Below are 12,873 nucleotides of genomic sequence, written 5' to 3' on the forward strand. Positions count from 1 at the left end.
AACACATTTCTGTTGCCTCATGATGTTGAAATGAGCTATTCCTGTTTGGTAATTATTGAAGGACTATTTTCCTGTTTTATTAGATCAGAATCAGATTATTTTGTTGTTTGCACAAAATGGTTTAGCAAAACATATGTACAATTAATGGAATAACCTGCTTAAAGCAATTAGATGTTATATCTTTTTACTTTTTCTTACTGTGTCGTGTATATAGGGTTAAAGAGGGAGAGTATTAACTATAGATAAGATAGGATAAGATAAGATAAGATACAAAACTATACGATAAGATAAGAAATGTTTTTATTGTTATATTGTGGGGAAATTAAGGTGTGATATTTATATTTATATGCATGCAGCAGTTGATTTTAACATGAATTTAAAAGAAAAATTGTGACAGGTCCTGGATGATGGTGATCTTTAATTGTAACCTAAGGCAAATAACATGCATGCATTCTGCTGTGCCTCTCATAACCCCATTAGTTGACTTTTTGAATTCTCCAGATTCAAGTTATGACCAACAAACCTTGATAAACTCTAAAGAAGAAGTAATAAATAATTGATAGATGCTTCAAGACTAAAATCTTGTTTTATTTTTACTTAGATTTACATACCTAGATTGCAGGAAAAACAAAAAATAACTTTGACTCAGTTATATAGAGTTAATTTTGTTCCATTATTGTTGCAAGCAAAATCACGTTTTATAAATGAAAATTGGGAAGAAAAAAAAATACATTTTGTCAAATAAAATTGGAAAAACAATGCAATACAGAAATATAACTTTCAAAAAAGCATAATTATCAGAAAAATATTTTGAGTATCTTTGTTTGAAATTCCTGTTTTTTAAATACATTTATAACTTTAAATGTTTATAACTTTTTTAAACAGTTTTTATGTTTCATATTTTTAACTTTTTGAATTTTCTTTCTTTCTTTTTTTTATTGATACAAATTGCATAATTTTCGAGTTGGATTTTATCCTCTTCTCCACTAAGCTTTGTTAGCTTATGTGGACGTTAGCAACTACATTGTATTGCTCAATGTGTGCGTCAAGAGCGAAAGATTGTATTGGCCATGAACTGAAAAGAATGTGATAAGTTAAACACTCAAACATTTTTTAATGAAAGAGTTTTAAAGTTTGGTTACTGCATTGCATTTTTTCAAATTTCAATTGAAAAAATGTGGTGTGTCTCTTTATTTCATTTTATAAGTTTGTTCTTCGTAACAATAATGGAACAAAATTCACTCCATATATTTGTAGGAATACTTAATTCTTATTGGAAGATAATTTGTTATTATCAGGTGTCGGCTGAATTTATCTACAGTCGTCATTGATTAACTTTCTGACTGATTTCCTTCTGTGACAAACAGAATCCTCCCACGTATCTATTGCATGATTTCAGTCTGATTACAACAGTATGATTGGAATACTGCAGAGGAGTTTGTTTAAGCCTTTAAACCTGTGACGTCCAGCGGCAGCTGGTTGGTGTATAATCCACTCATGTTCTTGCTTCGCCATTAGTTAAATGCTGCTCTGCATAGTTAAGGCAGTGCGTCATCCATCAATGTACCTGAAAACCCAGACAGCATCCCTGTCTGCCTGAACGAGCACTCAGCAGATGTTGGAGGCTGAGCTCTGCGGTCTAACCTTGCAGACCCATTCAGGGGAATTTTTTTTTTTTCATCCATCACTCTGAGCAGAAAACACTTTGATTTTGTCAGTTTTATCTCCCAGGTGACTGGAGACATAAACAGCCTTTTTGTTTTTATTCTATACTTTCCAAGTCTTCAATGCTTTTTTCCCTGATTGATTTTGAGGAAATCCTTTAGTCTTTGACCGCTGTGGTGAACCAGCTTCCCTGATCCAATCTGTTTTTATACCCTCTCCACCTTCCCCTGCAACCCTCTCACACTGTCTGTGCTTCGCTCGGCTCTGCTTTCCTTTTCTCCGCTCTTCTACTCTCCCCCCTTCATGTCACATTTCAGCAGGACTCCCTCCATGTGATATTCAGGCTATAGGCGCAGGTATGGACGGCTCCTCAGCTTCTGTACTAATCCTCTCTGGGGCCTTTGCCTGTTTCATCAGTGAAGTCGTCACACCTAAACCAGCAGGGGGGCAGTTTGCTGCTCTGTGGGCTCCAAATATTAAACATTTAATATGAACCTCTAATAAATGTCTGTGTATTATTTCCTTTGAGAAATAATATCAGCTAATGTGGCTGCGCTGCATGTAGGGACACCTAAAGCTGTAGATAAGCAGGACAAGTGGAGCCCATAAAAACAACAAAAGCCCGCCTGTTTACCACCTACCATACCGCCTTTATTTAGAAAACAGTTTAAAATACCGAAGGTCAGCAAAGTGTGCTACATATGTGCTATATAGATATACATTAACAGTTGAATTGGTTTAGATAAGACAAAAACAAATGTTTGACTCAATATTTCCAGCCTGAATCGAGCAGTTTTGCAATATTTTCTGTTAAATATCGAGGAAACAATTTATATCCAAAGTGGGATGATTATTTTGCTTTACCACCAATTTAATTCAGTTTTATTGTGCATCCTTGCAATAACAAAAAGCAAAGGGATTTGCATGTAGATGGCCAAGCCCCCATGTGTCATCTGCTGATGGAAAAGCAGATTGGAACCATTAAAGCTGCAGAGATTCATCAGCGACCAGCTTGTTGCTACAATGGAAAACAACCATAAGATATATTATTGAAAAATACTGCATTTCTGCTCTGCAATCGTTGATTATCTATCTTGATTAGTTGGTTCAGGATTTATTAAGGTTCTTTTTATTATTGGTTGAGCTTCTGTTGTCTCAAAATAAACAATCGCTGAAACTTTTCAGCGGTTTATGCAAAAACTGTTTTATGAAGTTTTAAACCGTTTTTCAGTTATTTATGACAGAATTTGTGGTAATTTACAGATCAAAAGTAGGCGGAACACCATCCTATTGAAAAAATAGGATGTAAGAATAAAGTAAATGAAAGTATTCACTTTTATTTTCTCTATTAATCAACTTGCTCAGAAAATAGCAATAGCAAAAAACTACTGAGACATTTCAGAATATTTTTAAGAGGTCCACTTGGCCTCTAGAATCATCATCAGCCTCCAGAACCAACTAATGTAGGTACAATTAACTGCATTTTCCTGGAACTTCATAATTCACTGAACTATTTCTTTAAAATATTACCTGTTAAATATTTTGTAAATTACTAATTAAACAGTTTTGAGTTTGCAGACTCTCTGAGATTTTTTATTTTAGCATTTAAGAAGGTAACTGTAGGTAATTTACCCAGTTTATGATAAGTTATAGAGCTTAATTCTAAGGATATTAACCTAATGTAATCATTGTTGTGGTGAAATGATGTTTCTTGTTATTGTTCCTCCCATAAACATGTTTGTATAGCTTCTCCTCATTTATCCGTCAACCTCCTGATCGTGTGTTAAAGTATCACCACTATCTGATGTCTCCGTGTCTCGATGTGATTCCCTCTGTCTGTGTACTACACAGTTGCTTGGTTCACGTTCGACCCGGCCTCTGCTCACCCGGACATAGTGTTCTCCAACGACAACCTAACAGTGTCCTGCAACAGCTACGATGACCGTGTGGTGCTGGGTAACACCGCCTTCTCTCGCGGTGTCCATTACTGGGAAATGACAGTCGACCGGTACGACAACCACCCTGACCCGGCCTTTGGCATCTCTCGGGGTGACGTTCTGAAGGACGTGATGCTGGGGAAGGACGACAAGGCCTGGGCTATGTATGTGGACAACAACCGGTCCTGGTTCATGCACAACAACTCCCATACGAACAGGCAAGAAAGTACAGCATCACTGTTTGCAGGGAAATGTAAAAAGCTTTTATTTTGTTGGTTTCGATGAGAATTTTATTCCCTTTTAATCAAAAATCATTAGCATGAGTGTTTATAGTGTTATTACCTTTCACTTTTTTGAAGAAAAAGGAAAACTACTTTTTTTGTGGCATGCATTTTTATTCTGCTGCTTCAGTAGAGTCTGTTAAAACAGCAATAACACGCTATGGTTCAGCAAGCTAGTATGCGAACTCTGTGAAATTCCTGTGTTTGACCTTGCAGGACGGATGGCGGCATCAGCAAAGGAGCCACGATAGGAGTGCTGCTGGACTTCACTCGCCGGATCCTCATCTTCCTCATCAACGATGAACAGCAGGGTCCGGTTGCCTTTGAGGGCTTGGAGGGCGCATATTACCCTGCTATCAGCCTCAACCGTAACGTCCAGGTAGGAAATTATAGTTTTAGTAGAAATATATACCATACACTAACAGCAGATTAAGACGTGCGTAATTATGGTAAGAAGATGATAAATGGTTTTCTCTTTTTTCAGTGGTGGTAAGATGAAAAACAGTAAAACAGTATTGAAAGAAAGCCAGAAGGTGTCGTTGTTTTCAGTTTGCAAACAAGTGGAAGTATCTGTTTGGTCATCTGGCACCAAAAGTGACCTGCCTTTATTTTAAAACAAAAGACTCAATGCTGGAGCAGAGGTTCACTATCCAGCAGGATAAGAAACTGAAAGCAGAGTTTAAGCTCAAAGTATATAAATATATATGTGTGTTAGAATGACCAGTCAAAGTCTACACCTATAATAAATGAAAATATAAGCTACTATTTAAAGCCACTTTTCATCCAGTCTGAGATTCGTGAAGCAGATGATGTAGAAATTAGAATTTCTAGATGTGCAAAAGTCAGTAGAAACCGTTCTTACTTTAACTGCAGCAAATGTGCTTCTACAAAGTTAAAACTCAAGGAAAGCAATTATATGTTATGTACTTTTCTTAAAGCCGCTCTACTTTGAAAACCATGTATCATTTCACATCTTTAGGTCTTTTTTTAAAATAATGGACTCTTTTTTGTTTGTTCTTTATGAAACATACTTAAGTTTATTTATTCATATTTTTAAGAGGCCCCATAAAATCCATATTTTAAGTATCTGGTTTGAACGTTGATGCTTGAAGCTTCACATTTAGCCAGTTTGTAAAGCTTGAGAACATAGCTCAACAGCTCCACCTGCAGGAAAAGCTTCCCTCAACCCTTTGTAAGTGTTTGTGTTATTTTCTTCAGATCACTCTTCACACTGGTCTACCCATCCCTGACTTTTACACCCCCGGGGAAGCAGATCCAACGAGCTCTGTGTGTTAAAAACTGCAGGACTTTCCTCATCTCCCCCCGGCCTCTAATCTCGCCCTCGGCTCTCTACTCCTTCTGTCACCCTGACCCCATGACCCCATGACGCTCCGTCGGAGGCTTTCCAACAGTCCTAAGCCATGCCTTTTTCATGCCTAATCCTTGGACACGACCATGTGCTGGGGGGGTGTCCCTGCATATGGTGCCTTGGTACCTATGACTTCTATACTTTGGACAAACAGTCTGAGTAGGAAGATTTAACAAATACAATATCCAGAGGAAGGAATCCAGACGCTTTAAGGTCAATTATAAAAATATTGAAATGAAGGAATATATTTACTTTTTGGACAATACTGAGTCAAGACTAGGCATGGGCTGGTATAAAAACTCTCAATGAACTGATTTAATAAGTAGATTCTTACAAAAAATGTTAAAAGCAAATATGTAATATAGTTTAACTGATTTCCGTCATAATAAAGCAATAATTATTAATCCTGCTGCTAAAAATCATTACAAACATTTATTATAACATTTATAATTTTATAATCTGTTTCATTATTTTGCAAAACAGAACTAGTCCTTAATATTCCCAAAAAAATACATTTATATTTTATCCCTAAGGACTAATATCAAGTCAAAATTCACATTTACTTTTTCGTTTACATTTATAGTTATTTTTTCTTCCCTTCATATTTTCCAGCTATATGTGACCACATTTAGGCCCAAACTCCTTTATGTTTGTCACTTTTAACAGATTTTAATAGAAGGTTAATCTGTATAAAAATGAAAGCATCCAATTATTCACTGATCTTTCAATATTCCGTGATCAGAAATATTTTCTCTGCAGCTTCAATACTAGAAAAAAAAACTCTTTGTTTGATATATTGTGGAACCAAGAACTGTGACTGTAGGAGGAATATAGATATAAGATAAGCAGATATGGACACAGTTATAGAAGAACCTTTTTAAAAATTGCAGTAGATTGACAAGAAACTGGGAAAACTGGCTAACAGAGAGATTCCCCGTACATGTTTTAGTAATAATGTCCAAGAAAACTGAATTTTTTAAGAAGCGGGTTATAGATTCTGCAATCATGTCTCTTATAAAGTAACACTGGGAGTATAAAAAATATACAGCAGATGTTTTAATAGTCTGGCTTTCTTTATATAAAGCCTGTATACAGCTGCTAATTGGCTGGTTTTTTTTTTTTTTATGGCAATATCTTCATAGGAAAATTGGGAAATATCCTTTTCTTTTCCCAATATAGCTTTCAGCCCTCGTTGGTTCTTAAATTACAGTAGAAAACTGAACTTTTAGCAGTTGTGAAACTTCGTAAAGCCTTGATATTTCTCGGTTCTGGTAACCAGCCCATGCCTGGTCAATAGTATGGCTACCTTTACATTGCAGGTGTAAATGCTCCATTTAGATGTTTTAGTTTCTCTGTTTCATTCACATCATACTTTAAATGGCACCTCCATCCGATTCCAATGAGAACAGCTATAGTCTGAAACTTGAGTAGCATGCTCAGAGCAACACATGACGTTACACACAGCAAACTGTTTGCAGAAGCAAATATGGATTCCACACGTCGCCATATGTGCATCAGCTTTGAAGCTATGAGGTCAGAGCTAAAAAATAAGCTTAGCTACATTAATGTGTGCCAAGTTTATTTGTTTGATTGCATGGCTTTGGGCCTCCTCTGGTGCAAAATCACGAGTCTCTCACATTTCCATGATGTTAAAATTGGTAAAAGTATCCATTTAAAATGAGGTCACTTCATCACAGTTTCATCCAGTTCAGAAATAAAACCGTGTTATTCACACTGAAATACTTGTGACATAGAAGTTGTATGAAATGCGACGGTTCAGGCCAAGTCAGACTTCATTTAAAAGTGAAAGTGAATTTATTTTATTCAGAAAAACTCAAGCAAAATCAGATCTGGTTCACTTTTGGACAAAAAAGTTGGATTATCTGCAGTGTGAACGTAGCCTAAGGCGAGATTATTGGCGCTTAGACTCAGATCAGGTCATTAATGCAGGTAGAAAAGGAATAATAAAACTTCAGCTTCACATTTTGCAGTCTGGTGTAAAAATATATTCCAATATTCGGCAGAATGTAAAACAGTTTCGTAATTTTTTCACAAAATTGTTTTAAACCTTTTTTTCCTCATAACTCAATATTGTATTCTTCATGCGTACGTCTTTGTCAGGTTTCCATTTTGAAGAATGTGAATTTAAAGCTCTTAGTTGACAATGACAGTAATTTTTGTGAAAGTGTGTAGATGAGTGGAAGCGCTATGATCCCTGGACCCGAGTCCAATTCTCAGCCATATCAGAGTCATTACGTGTCTGTATAAGTGGGAAGCTCTTCTTAGTGGCTTTGCTCAAGTGGAACTTTGTTGTGTTTTTCTTTTTTATTACATAATTGAGTTATAAGATGTAACCAGAAGTTGTTTTGATTTGCAGTGCAGCTTTTAAAACTGGGAGGGACTTTAGTTTAATGTATCTTTAAGAAGTGGATTAAAAATGACTGTGAAGAAGTTTTATTAAGGTGCTAAAGAAGTTTGCATAGTTTGAGCTTTTTTTACTGTAAGTGACTGAATTCTAGTAGTTTTGTAATATTGTTATGAAATGATCTATTGCGAAGAGGTGTAAAGTTAAATAAGTTATTGATGTTACCAGATTTTTAGTAAGAATTTATTCCCCGATGTATAGTTATAACGAAGGGGATGAATGGAACTTTTCTGCTTTAAACATTTTATCAGAAGTGTTTTGGGGGTTAAAAGGCTTTTCAATTTGCGTTTCTATGAAAGCAACAGAAGAAGAGACGATGGGTGGATTTTTGGCTGACATTTTCAGTAATTAATGCTAAGCAGTACAATGCTAAAGTGCACAAACATGACAAACTTTCCAGGTTTATTACAGCTAAGAAAAAGTATTTCCTGTACAATTTACTAAGAACTAATGGCCTCTTTTATGCTAAAATTAGCCAATTAGCATCAAACTCAAGTGATAACTAAAGTTTATAAAGTAGCTGTCAATATAAACACTGTAAAACAAACGACATAACGACCAGAGGTGGGTAGATTATCCCAAAATGTTATTATCAAGTAAATGTAAAAAGTAGTTATCCAAGAAATTCCCCAAAGGAAAGTGGAAAAAAATCTCATGTAAAGAGTACTTGTTAGATCATCACATTTGATTAAAGGTGTAGAAATGGTACAGTCAGATAGACTTGTTGTCCAGGATTTCATATTTGAAAGAATTATTGTTTAAATCAAAATAAATGGCATGATTACAGAATAAAAAGTCCCTGCAGAAGAAATACTTTTCCAACATGATATTTTTCAATTTAAACTTATAAAAATCAATCCTCAGGGTGATTAATTGATGTTTATCGAAGCAGAGTAAAGATTTTCCAATGATGATATTAACAGTATATATTCAGCTGATCCTTGAAAAGCTCAACCTATTGGACAGAGTGACCAGAAATTTTACTCAAAACCAGGGATACTGAACAAGAATATAATTCAGGTGTAAGTGAGAATTACAGTGCAGTGAAAATACTCCGAAAAGTAAAATGTTTTACAAAATATTACTCTAGTAAGTGTAACTAGTTAGTGCCCACCTCTGAGAACAACCACTGCATTCCACCTGGTAAATACTGCCTCTGAGCAACATTTTAACGTATTAACGCTCAGAGTTATAACTCCTCAGTTTTTCAAGCTGCAGCTAAAACTAAAAGCATCTCAGTTAATTTCAAATGATGATGAACCTGAGAAAATGACAACATAATCTTTTTTTTTTTTTGCAAGATTGTGAGCAACAGTAGGCAATAAAATAAAATTAATAATACAAAAAAAAATTCTACAAAGTATTATGCATTCTATAGTGAGAATATCAGAAACTCAAAATTGCTCAATTAAACACTCCTTTTCAAAGGAAGTCCCTCAAAAAATAAGTTTTTAGTTAATTGCAATCCTAACTCTTACCACTAGGTGGCACTAAAGCTGTTTGATTGCACTTCTGATATTCCAGACTAATGACTTTTTTTTTTTTAATTGCTGAAATAAGCTAAACAAAGGCAACATTTTTCTAGTCCTGCTGGATGACAGATTTTACGAGGTTTGCTTCATCAAAGCAAATAAAAAAGAAAATCAATATGAGTTTTTAGTAACAACTTTATGGATAGGAAATAGGAATGTTTAATGTAAAATTAACATTTTTAACTAAATTATTGATTTTAAAATTTCTCTGACTGGGGTTGTAGAGGCTCCTTTCTCACTCAACTTTTTCACCCCCAAAAGAATCAGAGTTTCTAATTCAGTTTTATTTGTACCAACCGTTAGAGCTTAATGAGAGAGCAGCACTACAGGAAAACTAATCACTCATTCTCCATTTTAATTTAACAAAATAAGATCAATTCTAATCTTGACAAAGGCTTGGAAAACTGAGGTGTTTTAAAACATTTGGAAGGAATATAGATCAGTGAGTTTGTAAGTCAGACAGCTAACTGCAGATGGTCAAATAGACACATTCTCTGTCCCCAGTGCTTTCATTCATTTCTGTTTCAGGTGTTTGTTTTCTTCTGTAAAATGTTGTCTGACACTTCATCTGTCTAGAGAAATAAGTATTGATGGAAGTAATTAAATTTTATGTTGAATGGCTACTTTAGAGAAGATGTTTGTTTTTCAGGTTCAGAGAAAAGTTTTTCAGAGCCTCGTAGCCCAGAGGACAAACAGTGACATGCAAAAGTATTCATTCTCTTTCAACTGTCTCACATTTTTTATTTTTACAACCACAAATGTTTAGATTATTAACAGATTTTAAGAATGTGTGAGTTTTAGGTTAAAGGAGACAAATGCACGGTTTTCAAAATTCTTAACAAAAACAAATATGCAGCATCAACTGCATGTAGATTAAAAAGCAGCTGAGTCGTCAATTTGCAAAACCACCTTTTAGTGCAATTAAAGCTGCAAGTCTTTTATGTCTAACAGCATTGCACATATAGAGGCAGTTTAAATGTGTCTTTGCAGCTGCACTGCACTTAGTTTGGTCAATTTAACTCAACCCTAAAAATGGGTTTGTGTAGATATAACTTAAAGGCACACTATGCAACATTTTTCACTTAATTAATGTGTTCCATAACGTTTTGGGTGATTAAATGAGTCATTTCAGGTCGAACAAAGGTTTTCTCGGCCGCCCTGGTGGTCTGTGGGGGAAATACCGTAGTTGCAATTGCAGGAGCCCTCGGCCCGCACCCACAGGCTCAGAAGTCTCGTGCATCGCGAGAGTCGGTCTTGCTTTACGGCGAGAACTGCTACACGCCCCCAGTGAAAGGCATGCTAGTTGCTAGCGCAGTGGCAATATTTGTGCAGTTATCATGGCGGAACCAGCGAGAAAACAGCGACATTTTCAAACTCGAAAATTGGAACAAAATAGTCACTTACCGCCGTAGACATGGTGATTCGTTGCGTTCGCCTGTCTGCTAAGCTCAAAACAACCTCGCCTGGCTCGACAGGAGAACAGCTGAGCTTATTTACGACAGTGCACTTTTACTTTCGCCCTCTGGGGGGAGCCTCGCTGGAAAATCAACACCGGTTGCATAGTGTACCTTTAACATTACCTTGTTAATACCTGAAATTATAGCCACGTGAATCATTCAATTGATTATTCTTACTTTCAGTTTGGTGTTAAAGACAAAATATTCACAAGAAATGAAAGACATGTGGCTGAAATAATAATGATCACTGCTGAACAAAATCCTTCCCTCAGCATGATGCTGCTGCCACCCTGTTGCAAACTGCTTATGAGACTCTTTTTCTCTCTTCTAGCCTGCCAGGCTTTCAGTATTCTCAGATTATAGCTCCCCTTATTGTTCAGTGCTATAAATATTGCTTCCTAATTCAACTTATTTCTAATATTTTTGCTGCGTTCATTGATCTCTATGATATTGTTTATTAATGCCGTCTAACAAACCTCTAAGGCTGTCACTGTATAGCTGGATTAGTTCTGTGTCAGAAGGAAAACAAAAAGGGGGAAATAAAAGTTCCAAAGGTTTGAATACTTTTGCAAGGCCCTGTAAGTTAGCTTTCTAGCCTAACCAAGGGGTGCTATCCTGTGTGAGAACTTCACGGGTGTGCCTTTCCCATTTGTATTACCCCCAAACATCCATGAAACTTTGCTCCAGATTAAACCTTTTGCTCCAGCAGAGTCAACTGTAACATCTGTGATGCCTAACCTCATCTTCTGCTGCTACCTGCTACTTTTTTTCTACCATAAAAGGGCAAATTTTACCATCAAAATAGTTTGGATGTACTATAATCTTTTTGAGAATATCACAGATTTCACTTTAATCTTTCTATAAAGCAATTGTAAATCATATTATAATACTACAATATAAGCACACAGTAAGCATAAGCATTTCCAGTGTGTATGTGTGTTAGTGTGCATGCATGGGGGTGTATTGATCATGAAAGGGGTCAATGTGTGCTTTGCAACGATCAACTGGTTGTTTTTTCACAGTAAAACTGGAGTTTAGCCATAAAGTGTATGCATAATGCTACATGTCACTCAGCTGCACCTAATAGAGGAGTCTAAACGTGCAGCAATGAATTCCCAACCTGACATCAAATTTTAAGAACGATGAACATACATTTCATTCATCAGGAAGGGTTTTTAAGATGATACACATGCTCAGTGAAATGCATCTGCACACATATGTAAGACTGAAAGGTGTGCTTTGGAACTGAACAAAAGGAGACGGTGATTTTACTCAACGGGATTGTAACATTTATTTTTCCAAAACCAAAATATCACAGCTGAAATAAACCACAGTAAAACTTTGCAGCCCGTCGCTGGGCGACACCCGGCACAGACGTATGTTTGTGTGTGTTACCTTTATCATAGCTCCAAGGGGATTCCTTTTACCCTGTCAGATCTGAATGTCACGCTTTCTTTCAGTTCTTGTGAATTTAAAGAGTAGAAAGTTCATTTGTTCTATTATGATTTACCAATATTAACAATACGATTACTGATTGTCACAGTTTTATGTCTATTTTAACCATCTTACTGCTTATATAATGATTTCAAATATTTAACAAGCCTCTGTATTTCTTGTAGCTGTGAATCTTCAATAAATTTGGTGTCAACGAGTTCTTGCCTGGAGTCGTTCTTCACAGCGATCTGTAAACAGTAGTGCTGATTAAAAGTTACTCATTGTGTTGGAGTGGAATTATATGGTTTTTACTAAAGTAGAGTAAATGTTAAAATCTGCAGGGCATGGTGAATAAAAGGCGTCCTGCAGCAACGCTGCAGAAAGGGCTGAAACTGATGTCAGCAACGCTCCAGTGGAACATGCACAGACAAGAAACTGGAAGGACTGAAGGAAAAAAAATGCCTTTGAAACAAGAACCTCCACTAAACCGAAGATCACATCAACCATACGTACCGTTGGGACTCCTGCTGGCTGATATTTTACACATCAATTTCAATTCAATTCTATTCAGTTTATTTCTATAGCGCCAATTCACAACACCTGTCATCTCAAGGCACTTTCCAGTTCAACCAGATCATCCAGTCAGATTGATTCAAAGTTTTCTATCTAAGGAAAACCAGTTGATTCCATCGACTCATTGACTCTTCAGCAATCCCTCACACTAAGCATGCTTGTAGCGACAGTGGAGAGGAAAAACTCCCTTTTAACAGGAA

At 36.1% G+C, this 12,873-nt stretch overlaps 1 protein-coding gene across 3 annotated transcripts in view; it reads left to right on the forward strand.

The window, feature by feature from the left end:
- trim9 (tripartite motif containing 9) overlaps positions 1–6,402 on the forward strand; it is a 56,650-nt gene extending 50,248 nt beyond the window's left edge. The window contains exons 8-11 of one of the 3 annotated variants that reach the window (XM_015394237.1): positions 1,986–2,021; positions 3,517–3,820; positions 4,100–4,262; positions 5,102–6,402. In XM_015394237.1, coding sequence (XP_015249723.1) covers positions 1,986–2,021; positions 3,517–3,820; positions 4,100–4,262; positions 5,102–5,179 — 581 coding nt within the window. In that variant the 3' untranslated portion in view covers positions 5,180–6,402. Of the gene's footprint in view, positions 1–1,982; positions 2,022–3,516; positions 3,821–4,099; positions 4,263–5,101 lie in introns of all 3 variants that reach the window. The other 2 variants (XM_015394236.1, XM_015394238.1) reach the window with 2 other exon arrangements.
- The last annotated feature ends 6,471 nt before the right edge of the window (positions 6,403–12,873 follow it).

The sequence above is a fragment of the Cyprinodon variegatus genome, unplaced genomic scaffold, assembly GCF_000732505.1.
Source record: "Cyprinodon variegatus isolate N-32 unplaced genomic scaffold, C_variegatus-1.0 Scaffold678, whole genome shotgun sequence".
NCBI lineage: Eukaryota > Metazoa > Chordata > Actinopteri > Cyprinodontiformes > Cyprinodontidae > Cyprinodon > Cyprinodon variegatus.